We start from the raw sequence: 13078 nt of genomic DNA on the forward strand, positions 1-13078 counted from the left end.
GGACCTCAATCCTAAAATCATCCATTAGCATCCGGAATATTAAATGGTTTAGTAAGCTTTTACACTACTATTTGCTGCTGTATGTTCAACTGTCTATAACGGCACAGTCACACAGTCAGGCCCAGTGTAGCATGAAGAGGTTTTTGTACGGCGCCTCTATGAGTCTGTATCACTGTGGTGGACTTTCGGAGGCGGCAGCAGACTTGAAGTTGGAGGTGAGTTAATAGTTTTACTACTTTTTTACCACACAGATTTCAGGTTTCAATATTTTAATGTTCATGTGACAATGGAGTGCTTTTATGCTGTGGTGAAATTATGTCATTGCGTGAGCTTATGTCATTTTATAAGTGTCTGTTTTAGCGTGATCAACAACTGGACTTAAATTTGTTGTGTTTCTCAGATTAGTCTGTCTTTTAAGGCATAGAGTGACCTTAATTAGTGAAATCATGTATTTCCTTGGCTTATTAAAATGTGAGGGTGATTCACTTTATAGGTTGTGCTGTGATGGGTTCTTGCACAGCTGCAAATACTATTTTTAGAACTACACAGCAGTAGAGTGAATGTTGGAGGCAATGGTTATAGCTTTGAATGGTTATAGCTTTTTATCAGTGTATATTGTTTTGAGGGGGTAGGGAGAAGTTGTCATTGACGATATAAAATTTATACTAGTTAATTTACATTGCACTTGTGAGAAGCAGCACAATGAGCACTTTATGGGGGTAGTGGGATACTCTTAGCATGGTGTATTAAAATGTGGAGCAGTGTAAAGCTTTTCAACATTACACATTGTTTTGTGACATATGCATCATGAGTTGCATAATGGTGGGACATAATGGTTTAATCCTGTTTTATTGCATAAGCTATAGTTTGTGCTAATTTATGCCATATGTAATATTAACACTACTGATCTGTTATACTGGCTGACAAATATTATTGTGCTTCATTATGATTCTGGTTTTGATGTGTTTCATCTCATCACCTTGTTATCTCGTTTTGTGCCCCTTGTCTTCATTCCCCAGGTGACACCACTCCCAAACTGACAGTGCTGCCCCCCCTGGACACCAGCGGGAGTTCGGCCACGCTCATGTGCCTGGCTAACGGATGCTTCCCGTCTGACTGGAGGCTGAGCTGGTCTGTAGCGGGGAGCAGCAGGAGCGGGGAGACCAGTCTCTGGGCCCCACAGAAGGACGGCCTGTACAGCTGGAGCAGCACCCTGACCCTCCCTCTCCAGGAGTGGACCCAGGACGTCCCAGTGACCTGCCAGGCAACACGGGGCTCCCAGACTGTCACCAAGATCCTGAAGAAATCAGAATGTTCCTAGGCTCTGCTTTAATGTCATTATGCCATTCGTCTGATTTATAGTGTGGCTCAAAGGGACTCTTCCTCCCTCTATGTGTGTGCAGCTCTGACTGACATTTTTAGAAATAATTTCTTTGTTATTCTGACGTATCATTTGAGAATCTGAAGTGCTTGTTGCTTTGAGGTTTCCTTGCATTTCTACCAGTTTTATATAAATAAAGGGTTTTAATCAGATTTTTTGTTTTGTCGTTGCTTTTGTTTTTGAAATGGTGAAATCTTTTCATATTATTTTCATCTTAAAGTATTCATTATGACTGGAACAATTGCACTTTTCATACATGAAAAGGGGGATCTTCTCCATGGTCCGCCATTTTGAATTTCCAGAAATAGCCATTTTTAGCCGCAAAAATGACTGTACTTGGACCATACTAGAAAATATTTTATTACTCAGTAAACTTTCATGAAAAGATCCAATTTGGCAATAGGCAACCCAGTTTCAATGAGCAGCATGGCTGCAGTACCTTTTTGACCATTTCCTGCACAGTGTACCTTTAACACATTTTTTTCATTAAAAAGAGAAAAGTCGTACTTCAAAGTTCTACTTCTACATGTTTCCATCCTACAAGTTGTGTATCATTCTCAATACTAATGCTGCCTTTTTGAAATCTCGTGGGAACTCTTGAACATCTGGCAGTAGTGCTGCTCTATTCTGGGACTAGCAGAGCCACTGAAGCATGGCCATGCAAATACTAGTTTCCCCCACAGAGTGCACTGTTGCACTGGGTTGCACCTACACCCACAAAATGCCCTGAGACATCTGTGCTTAGTCACTCTTTCACTTTCCCATAGAGTACCTCACGCACATGCACACATGCACACACACACAGACACGCGCACACAGAGAAAGAGAAAGAGAGAGAGAGAGAGAGAGAGAGAGAGAGAGTCACACAGAGGCGCCGCAAAAAAAATTGGGCCCCATGAAAGATAAAAATTTTGCCCCCCCAAAATGACAAATTATGTTATCAGCATCCTTCCATGGGCCCTGTCAGTACTGTTGGGCCCTTAGAATCTGTAACACCACCCCACCCCACCCCCAACGGCACCCATGGAGTCACACTCAAGCACAGTGCACTATCCAAAAGCTCCCTCTACTGTAATGTTATTATCAGCCCTTCCCAGTTCACTAGTTAAAGTTTAATATATTTTTTAGGAATGATTATTCCCGTATTCTTCCATAACTTTGTTACATGTGTGTACTCTGTATTTTCTACAGGTATTGCATGTTGCTGATTATGCCCTCTACCATCTCAGTGCTAGTGCAAGAGCAGAGCCCACAAGAGGTGGCATGTTACTCCTGATATCCTCCACTAGGGGGAGATACTTGAACAGGATCAGGACCAGACTGTACCTGGCACCACGTGTCATGCAGGGTTGCTCCTTGGACGTGTAGGCTTACATTTGTGGTAAGAGATCTAGGCCTGACCTTATTCTTGCAGTGGCGTCATCAAGTGTGACAGGCCTAAAGGCATTAATACACTCCTCTGAGGCATGTTCGCCTCATGTGATCAATCCTAGTGTGTGTGTGCATTATCGTATTAGAACAGTATATACTATCCCCTAAAATGTCTTCATTTGCTTTTTTTTTTAAAGGTAATGCTACTGCTAATTCTGCCCCAAGACTTCATATCTTCTGCAGTGATACAATTCTTTTTTTAAAGACATCTTCCACAATAATGGAGTTATCTAGTCAACATTTCACAGCATAATGTGACAATTAATTAAAAATTGGGCACAGTATATCTCCACTCTACTTTCTCATGTTCCCCAAATCCAGAGAGTGGAGCTCTAGTAACTCTGTATCCCCACTGCCCCCTGAGAGCCAATAGGAAGCTGCCTGCCTTTATCGGTACATGTAGCAAAGAGAAGCCAACATGTCAGTGGAACATGTAGCAGAGAGAAGCCAACATGTCAGTGGAACATGTAGCAGAGAGAAGCCAACATGTCAGTGGAACATGTAGCAGAGAGAAGCCAACATGTCAGTGTAGCAAAGTAATTGGGGGGACATTCTGTACCACAGCTGCAAGAAGAGGGATATGGATGATATTTTATTTAGTTATGTTAAAGGCCACTACTTATCAGCCTGTGTTGGGGCTAAAGAGTTATCTGGCTCTCGTCAGATGGACATAGTGGGAGTTATCATAACAATAGATGTTTGGGGAGCTACACTAGGGTTTGTGCTTCCACATGTATTCCTCTCTCTGCTGCTCCAAATGAGTCCATCCTCCACACTGCTGTCCTGGGATCAGCACTGCCCCCTTTGGCTCCTCTTGGTTGTGTCCACTCTACTCCACCTGCCCTCTCTCTCTCTCCTCTGCTGCTGCTGTCCATGGTGCTGAAGCCCCTGCAGCTCCCTCATGCTGCTTTGCGAATATCACATGAAATGCATGAATAAATGTTATGTATCCACTCATGCCCTAATAGTGTGTCTGATTTAGTCTACACATCTACATGAGACATTGGTACGTGTACTGAATATATTCTAACAGGTTATTACTGCACCATGTCATATGCTGGGCTATATGCTGCTTTTAAACACATGTGAACCCACAGACACACACGCACGCACGCACATACACACACACACACACACGCATGCACGCACGCATGCACGCACGCACGCACACACACACACACACACACACACACACACACACACACACACACACACACACACAACCCTCAGCACCTGCGTTGAGCTCATGTAGCAGCAGTGCAGTCATGTGGAGCCTGACTGAGGGAGGTTTTTGTACGGCGCTTTATCACTGTGTGAACACTGGGCCACTATGGAGACTCTGACAGTAGTAAACTCCTGCATCCTCAGCCTGGACATCACTGATGGTCAGAGTGAAGTCACTGCCACCACTGGATCCTCCACCAACAAAGCGACTGGGAGTTGATCCAGAGCGGGTGCTTATATAATACATTAACAGTTTAGGAGCTTCTCCAGGTTTCTGGAGGTACCAGGAAAAGCGGTCACTCCAGATGAGGCTGCTGGTCCTGCAGTTGAGTGTGATGGTTTGTCCCACAAGAGCAGCTTTCACTGCTGGAGTCTGAGTCACAGTATACTGGCCTCTGCATACTGAAATAAATGAAAAACACAGAACACCACTGATTTGTACAATGTATACAGTATAGTTGAATGCTTAAATAGTCTACTTTGCTCATTACATTACCTGTAATACAGAGCAGGAGAGTCCAGATGAATTTAATGTTGTTTGTCATTTTCTTCAGATAATGTCGTCTAGAGTTGAGTGCTCCAGTCCTCGTCTCCCTCTCATATAAAGATCTCAAACACACATTTCTCAGTTTGCTAATGCAAATTACTGTATATACCTACCTTATATACCACCCATTCCTTCCCACCACAGTTTCTCATCCACAGTATGTGTTCTCCACACCCTGGTGGCCATTACAGGAAATGATGACTAGGCAAGCACACTAATATGCATGGATGTTTATGTTAATTTGGGCCATCACTGACACCATTAACAGCAGAACTGGACTCGTTTCTCAAAAGCGTTGTTGCTAACCACTTAGCAACTTAGGTTGCCGATGGTAAAATACATTGATTGAAACCAAGTAAGTAGTTAATTTAGTTAGCAACAATGCTGTTGGGAAATGCACCCCTGAGAGGTTATAAAGTCCAGAACTGAACTGGACCAACCCTCAGAACCAGTTAAGGAGATCAATAGATCATGTTAATCACATCAGGGCCTGGTGAACCAGAGATCAATGATCATCACAGGACATAGCGAGTTGCTCCTGTCAAGGTGTCAGAAAACAATGCTCCATCCACGCTGTCTAACATTGAACAAAGTATCATCTTAACTACTGATATGTGTGTCAAGAGGCATGCAATGAATTAGAAATAAAAGAGAATAATTTTCATTGAAATGTAAAACAATGAGGCCTGCAACCGGTTTGAAATGAGTTGGTAAGCTATGTTCTCCTCCCTGTAACAGCACAGTCTCACAGTCAGGCCCAGTGTAGCATGAAGAGGTTTTTGTACGGCGCCTCTATGAGTCTGTATCACTGTGGTACACATTTGGAGGTGGCAGCAGACTTGACGTGGGAAGTAAGTAACTCTTTTTAAGTATTTCAACCATTCAATGTTTGGTTTCAACTTCAAGTTCTAATAGTATGTGCTTTATGCTGTGACAAAATTATGAAATTAAATTGCTTTGAAAAAGCTATTTTTATGGGCTACATGCATTTAAGGGTCTGTTTTATAATGATCAAAAACTGGACTAAAGTTTGTTGTGTTTCTCAGATTTGTATGTACTTTTAAAAGATATGCAGTGACCTGAGTTAGTGGAATCCCTTTTATGTGTTTTTTTAAATGTTAGGGCAATTCCCTGTTGCCTACACTGCAATGGGTTTTGGTATGGGGGGCAATTGCTGTAGTGTTTGTTGCACTGTGGTACACATTCAGATGTGAGAAGCGACGGAAACACTATAGCTTGCTGTGAGAGGGTCGGGGACTTTTCATTATTTATATGGGTACATCTATATTATGGATACATTACATCACACTTGTGAGTACAGCACTATGATTACTTTATGAGGATAGAGATACAGTATACTCTTAACATGGGGTGTAGTAAAACCTGGAGTAGAAGGACATTTTTCAACATTGTGGTATGACATTTATGCATCATGAATTAATTTGAAATACATAGCCATTGCAATATGATTAGATGTTTTGGTATTGTCTATAGTTCATGGCCAATTTATGTACTGTTGCTTGCTTTCTTCTTGTAAGTATTTAAGGATGCAGTGCATTGTATTAAGCATTCATACAGATAGAGAAAATTTGGCATTTCTGTAACAGCAGGAGCAAAACTAACAAAAACTCTGGTTACAAGTCAGTATTGCGCTAAGTCCCTTGGGATAAATAAACAAATAGCAAAACAAATAACAAATAGAAAAGAAAGTTTTTGTTGCATTGAAAAAGGTGAAAGGGGACCTTTTCTTTATCAATGCACTCCATGGACTTAAATATTAAGAATTAAAATATTTTAACATGTCTTTACACATGTGACATATGACATTTCCCACAGACACAAGGGCAATTTTATTTTAGTTTTTTGTCATTATAAATAAACTTCATGTAGTGCCTTGATCAAAAAAAGTTCTTAGTTTCACCTTTTGAGCTAAACTTCATTGTGTTCTGTCAAATACATGCAATCTACATAGATATAGCCTACTAAATATGCTTTCCTGTATGAAAAAGTAAGCAGTGTGCAGTCTGTGCACTGCGGTTATCTGTTATATTGGAGGAAGAATTACCCCCTTGCACCACGATCACTAGTTTGATTTCATCATCTCATTTCTCTCATTTTTTCATGATTCCCCAGGTGACACCTTGTGTTTCATCTCGTCACCTTGTTTATCTCAGTTTGGTCTCATCTTCATTCTCCAGGTGACACCACTCCCAAGCTGACAGTGCTGCCCCCCCTGGACACCAGCGGGAGTTCGGCCACGCTCATGTGCCTGGCTAACGGAGGCTTCCCGTCCGACTGGAGTCTGAGCTGGTCTGTAGCGGGGAGCAGCAGGAGCGGGGAGACCAGTCTCTGGGGCCCACAGAAGGACGGCCTGTACAGCTGGAGCAGCACCCTGACCCTCCCTCTCCAGGAGTGGACCCAGGACGTCCCAGTGACCTGCCAGGCAACACGGGGCTCCCAGACTGTCACCAAGATCCTGAAGAAATCAGACTGCTCCTAGGCTCTGCTTTAATGTCATTATGCCATTAGTCTGATTTAGAGTGTCTGATAGGGACTCTTCCTCCCTCTATGTGTGTGCAGCTCTGAGTGACATTTAAAAATAATATTTTTTTTGTTATTCTGTCATATCATTTGAGAATCTGAAGTACTTTTTACTTCGAGGTTTCCTTGCATTTTGACCATTTCTACAAATAAATCATTTTAATCAGATTTTTAGATTTGTTGCTTTTGTCTTTGAAATGGTGAAATCCTTTCATATTAGGATCTGGGCTTGCCATAAGTTATACAATATGCTGGTGGTTTTATTTCTGGTTAAGTCATATTACATATTGTAAAACTTTTTTAGGGAAAAGGCACAAGGATACAAGGATATAGTGTAGTTATTGTCATGTGCACATGAATTCAAGACTTCATGAGCAATGGAAAGCTTCCCTGCTTGAAGAGCCCCAAAAAATAAAAATAAAAACGTTTTTAAAAAGTATAAAAGTTTAAAATCTGCGTGGTGTCCTTTTATGCCACTGACACTCACTCACTCAGCAATGAAAATACACAACTTTGGTTAAAAAGAAAGAGTATCAAGGGCTTGGTGTTTTATCAAGACCTCATAATCTTAAAAATGAGAACATGGTTTAACTATACTAATGCCGCCTTTTTGAAATCTCGTGGGAACTCTTGAACATCTGGCAGTAGTGCTGCTCTATTCTGGGACTAGCAGACCCACTCAAGCCTGGCAATGCAAATACTAGTTTCTCCCACAGAGTGCACTGTTTCCTGGGTTCAAAAACTGAGACATCTGTGCTTAGTCACTCTTTCACTTTCCCATAGAGTACCTCACACACATGCAAGCATGCACACACACACATGCACAGAGTGTGTGTGTGTGTGTGTGTGTGTACTGTGTACATTATCCAGTTAGTTTATGCTGTCCCTAAAAAGTCTTAATTTGCTGCTACAAATGTCTTTTTTTAAAGGTAATGCTACAGCTAATACCGTTCAAAGATTTCATATCTTTTGCTGTGTGACATCTTCCACTTTGTGCAAAGTTAACTAGTCCACATTTCACAGCACTGCTCATGCTGCTGTCCATGGTGCTGAAGCCCCTGCAGCTCCCTTATGCTGCTATACTATTGGGATTGTGTGGGAAATCAAATACACTAACAAACAACAAAAAGAGCAAATAGATAAACTTGCATCAAACTGTAGGGGGTTGGGAGAGTGTCGAGGGGGGTCAAGAAGGTCGTGTTCTTTTGCTGTCACAGCATTTGGAATTTGATTTACCCAGACTCTGATTTTGCTTAAACATCAACAAAAAACATTGGACATTAGCATATGTGTTGAATATTACTGAACCATGATTTGCATTCTTCTTTCTGTTCTCATGTAGCTTCACAGCCAGCATATTCTCTGTTAACCTATAATGACTTCTGCTGCTTTGGTCACACTGGGAGCTGAAGATGAAGTGAGCTACCTACACATACCATACCACATTTGAAGCTGCAACATGACATTACAAATATTACCTCCGCCAAGGATGTTTTTGGTCACCTAGCATTGTCTGTCTGTTTGTTTGTTTGTCTGTTTGTTTGTCTGTTTGTTTGTTTGTCTGTCAGCAGGATAACTCAAAAACATATGAACGAATTTGGATGACACTCTGTGGAGTTGTTGGAAATGGCCAAAGGAACAAGTGATGAAATTTTGGTGGTGATCCGGATCACGAACCGGAACCAGGACTTTTTAAAAGATTCTTCACCATTGCGGGATAGGGCGAATTTTGACATTCCAGTTTCTAACTCCACAAAAAGGGTGTAACATAGTCAAATATACTATCAAACAGCTTCCTTGGCCAAGCTCTGCATTCTGTGAGTGTATTTCTAGTTTATACCTTTGAACAAGTCCTGCCCCATATACTGTATTTTCATATTGAAGTGAACATGAACAAGCTCGTAACACATCCTGTCTTGCAGTCCTCAAAACAAGACTCTCCACAGCACCTGCAGTGAGCTCCAGCAGCAGCAGTGCAGTCATGTGGAGCCTGACTGAGGGAGGTTTTTGTACGGCGCTTTATCACTGTGTGAACACATCTTTACTGTTGAGAGTGCAAACTCTGACAGTAGTAAACTCCTGCATCCTCAGCCTGGACATCACTGATGGTCAGAGTGAAGTCACTGTGAGTTCCACTGCCACTGAATCTGGATGGAGTCCCAGACTGAAGTCTTTTGGCGTAATAGATGAGGAGTTTAGGAGCTGCTCCAGGTTTCTGTTGGTACCAGGCAAGACAAGGGGCAGATCGACCTGATCCTGCATCATACACATCACTGCTGGTTTTACAGTTCAGAGTGACTGATCCTCCCTGTTGAACAGCTTTCACTGCAGGAGTCTGAGTCACAGTGACCTGTCCATATGACTCTGTAGAGAAGACAAAAACATCAATATCTGTCATGTCCAAACAGAATCATGCCTAATTTAAGATGATTATACTGTAAAATAAGTAATGTTTTACCTGTAAAAGAGGATATAAATATCCAGAAGATCATGAAGATTGGAGTCATGTTGTGTGATTATTTCTCCTCAATGATGACAAACACAGTCACTGTAGAGCTTCTTATAAGAAAACACAAGGACCTAAATGTCACCAACTTTATCCACTCATGCAAATCAGCATCTACATGCAAATACTTCACCAGAGCTGCATGCATAATTCTGCCTGATTAATTATTACTGATAATGTAGTTGACAATAACTTTGACTGCTGGTATTAAAGCAGCAATGGCAGTGTTATGGATGAATGCAAAGTTTAGGCTTTATTTGATTTAAAACATATTTTACGTACACGTAATAGAAAATTGAACAAACGTACTCCCAAATCTGAAGACTCAGACACCTCTACTACTTTGCAATACTATGGGGAGATTATATCTACTGTATCAAGATGTCGATCAAATATGTTTGAATGGTCATGGCATGGAGATGGATGTGGGCCTACAGTGTGTACTCTGAGAGAGTGTAAGGGGATGGAAGCTGCTTATGGAAGGGGACCCAGTGTCTTGAGGGTCTTATGGGAAGTGTCTTATGTAACATGACATGCAATGGACCATGTGAGGTGCAGCAGTGCTGGAGAATGTGAAATATAATGGGCCCTCTACAACTGAACTGGACCAACCCTTCGAACCGCTGATCAGTAGATGTTTATCACAGGGCATGGTGAGTTTGGTGCTGGATGGTTTAGGAGGAAACTCCAAACTGTTGAACATCCTGGTGTGTCAGTAGGTTTCAAGACAGAGGATACATTGCCAAATCCACTGACAGTTTACAGTGTGCGTTATCGTCCATGTAGGGCAGGCCTACTTATTGAATTTAGTCCGAAAAAATGTCATGCTTTTATATGCATAGTAGGGTTAATCATAGACCTGTAGACCTACTAACATTGGACTCATTAAACTCACATAAACTAGACCAGTGTGTTAAATACTTCATTGCAGCATAGCCAGTCAAAATGTAATAAGAAATGTCAAAACTGAACATTATAGAGACCTGGCCTCACATTTTGATATTTGAGTGTCAGTGAGACATGGGATATTCATTAGAAGTCAAACAATGATTTCCTTTCAATGGGAAATGATGAGGATGTCAACCCTAAAATCATCCATGAACATCCCAAAACTTGAGATGAGTTGGTAAGCTAGCCTACTGTATGTTCCCCTCCCTGTAACGGCAGTCTCACATTCAGGCCCAGTGTAGCGTGAAGAGGTTTTTGTACGGCGCCTCTATGAGTCTGTATCACTGTGGTACACGTTTGGAGGAGGCAGCAGACTTGACGTGGGAAGTAAGTAAACCCTTTTAATCATTTTAAACACGATTGAATTTCAGGTTTGTTTGTTTCAAGTTGTAATCATGTGTGCTTTTTACAGTGACAAAATTATGTCTGTGAATTGTATTTTTTGTACCTAGCCTAGTTAAGGGTCTGTTGTGTTGATCAAAAATTGGACTTGGGTTTGTTGTGTTTTTCAGATGTGTTTGTTCTTTTAAGTGGTTTGCATGTAACAGTTGGAGTTAGTGAAATTGTGTCTTTTCTTAGGTTCCTGAAATGTGAGAGTATTTTACTGTAGGATTACATGGGAGCAAATTGTATTTATTGTGGTGCACATTTGGCTGTAATTATTTTTTATTGTTTGGAATATGTGAGTCTATTCATGAATTTACGTCTATGTAGGCCTATTATTGGTGAAATTACTTTGCACTTGTGAGTACATGACTATGAGCACTTTACAGGGATAGTGGGGTACTCTTCACATGGGGTGGCAAAATGTTTGCATCTTGTCTTATTGTGTTGGCTGTAGTTTGCGTTAATTCATGCAGATTCTGCTGTGTCTTTATAAAGTTATTCTAGGTATATAACGCGCACACTGAAAAAAGCAAGGTTTAAAAAAAATCTAAAATCTGAAATCAAGGCTAAAGCCTGAAACCTGCAACCTAAAACTCTGTGCCTTCTGAAATATTTTACATACGTATATATTACTAAATATTATTCCCAGATTAAAAAGTAACCAATAATCAACGCTACAGTGATGTGTTTTATTACAGTGATCTGATATATTACTCTCGTGCCTCTGACTGGTTTTGATGTTTCATCTGACCCTCGTTTTTCTCGTTTCATCCCTCGTCTTCCCCAGGTGACACCACTCCCAAAGTGACAGTGCTGCCCCCCCTGGACACCAGCGGGAGTTCGGCCACGCTCATGTGCCTGGCTAACGGAGGCTTCCCGTCCGACTGGAGCCTGAGCTGGTCTGTAGCGGGGAGCAGCAGGAGCGGGGAGACCAGTCTCTGGGCCCCACAGAAGGACGGCCTGTACAGCTGGAGCAGCACCCTGACCCTCCCTCTCCAGGAGTGGACCCAGGACGTCCCAGTGACCTGCCAGGCAACACGGGGCTCCCAGACTGTCACCAAGATCCTGAAGAAATCAGACTGCTCCTAGGCTCTGTTTTAATGCCATTATGTCATTTTTACTGATTTAGCGTGTGTATGATAGGGACTCTTCCTCCTTTCCTCCCTCTATGTGTGTGCAGCGCTGACTGATTTTTTATTCATCTCTGTGTTATTCTTTCATATCATTTGAGATTCTGAAGAGCGTAATGCTTTGTGATTTTCTGGCATTTTGAGTATTACTTAATAAAAAACTTTACTTTTCACTTATTGTTGTCATTGTTTTTGTCTTGAAAATGGTGAAATATTTTCACATTTCTTTCATCTTTGGTCGAAAGAAGTACCAAGAAGTAGCAGACATTTTTTCATTCACTTATATGACATTAAGACAACGCATTTAGACAATGTAAGATGTGTCATTATGATACTTATGCATGCTTGCTTCCATGATTCCATCCAAGACACAAGTTATCTCACATTCTCTAAAAATGTTTCATACTAAGGCCACCTTTTTGAAATCTCGTGGGATCTCTTGAACATCTGGCAGTAGTGCTGCTCTATTCTGAGACTAGCAGACCCACTCAAGCCTGGCAATGCAAATACTAGTTTTCCCTACAGAGTGCACTGTTTCATGGGTTACACCCACAAACTGCCCTGAGACAAATGTGCTCAGTCACACTGTTTCATTTTCCCACAGTTTAACTCAACACACACACACACACACACACACACACACACACACACACACACACACACACACACACACACACACACACACACACACACACACACACACACACACACACACACACACACACACACACACACACACACACACACACACACACACACACACACACACACACACACACACACTTCCCTTCCCAATGCTTAATGTGTTTTGGGGGAGACCATTCGTAATATTATATTTTTTCCCCATAACTTTGTTACATGTGTGTACTCTGTATTTTCCCCACATAATGCATGTTGCTAATTATGCCCTCTTCCCTGGCACCTGCATGGTTGTACATAGAGAGGGCCCACACAAGAGGTGGCATGTTATTCCTGATACCCTC

At 41.7% G+C, this 13078-nt stretch overlaps 3 gene segments (V, D, J or C); 2 read left to right on the forward strand and 1 right to left on the reverse strand.

Moving 5' to 3' along the window:
• The first annotated feature begins 183 nt into the window (after positions 1-183).
• LOC134463762 (immunoglobulin kappa constant-like) lies at positions 184-12236 on the forward strand. The segment is given in 2 exon segments: positions 184-215; positions 11753-12236. A coding segment is annotated over 1 exon segment (237 nt).
• Positions 4119-4592, reverse strand: LOC134463760 (Ig kappa chain V region K16-167-like). The segment is given in 2 exon segments: positions 4119-4438; positions 4533-4592. Coding segments are annotated over 2 exon segments (369 nt in total).
• On the forward strand, positions 4594-7158 carry LOC134464814 (Ig lambda chain C region-like). The segment is given in 3 exon segments: positions 4594-4605; positions 5350-5434; positions 6782-7158. Coding segments are annotated over 3 exon segments (399 nt in total).
• Positions 12237-13078: the final 842 nt, after the last annotated feature.

The sequence above is a fragment of the Engraulis encrasicolus genome, chromosome 15 (assembly GCF_034702125.1).
Source record: "Engraulis encrasicolus isolate BLACKSEA-1 chromosome 15, IST_EnEncr_1.0, whole genome shotgun sequence".
NCBI classification, from domain to species: Eukaryota; Metazoa; Chordata; class Actinopteri; order Clupeiformes; family Engraulidae; genus Engraulis; species Engraulis encrasicolus.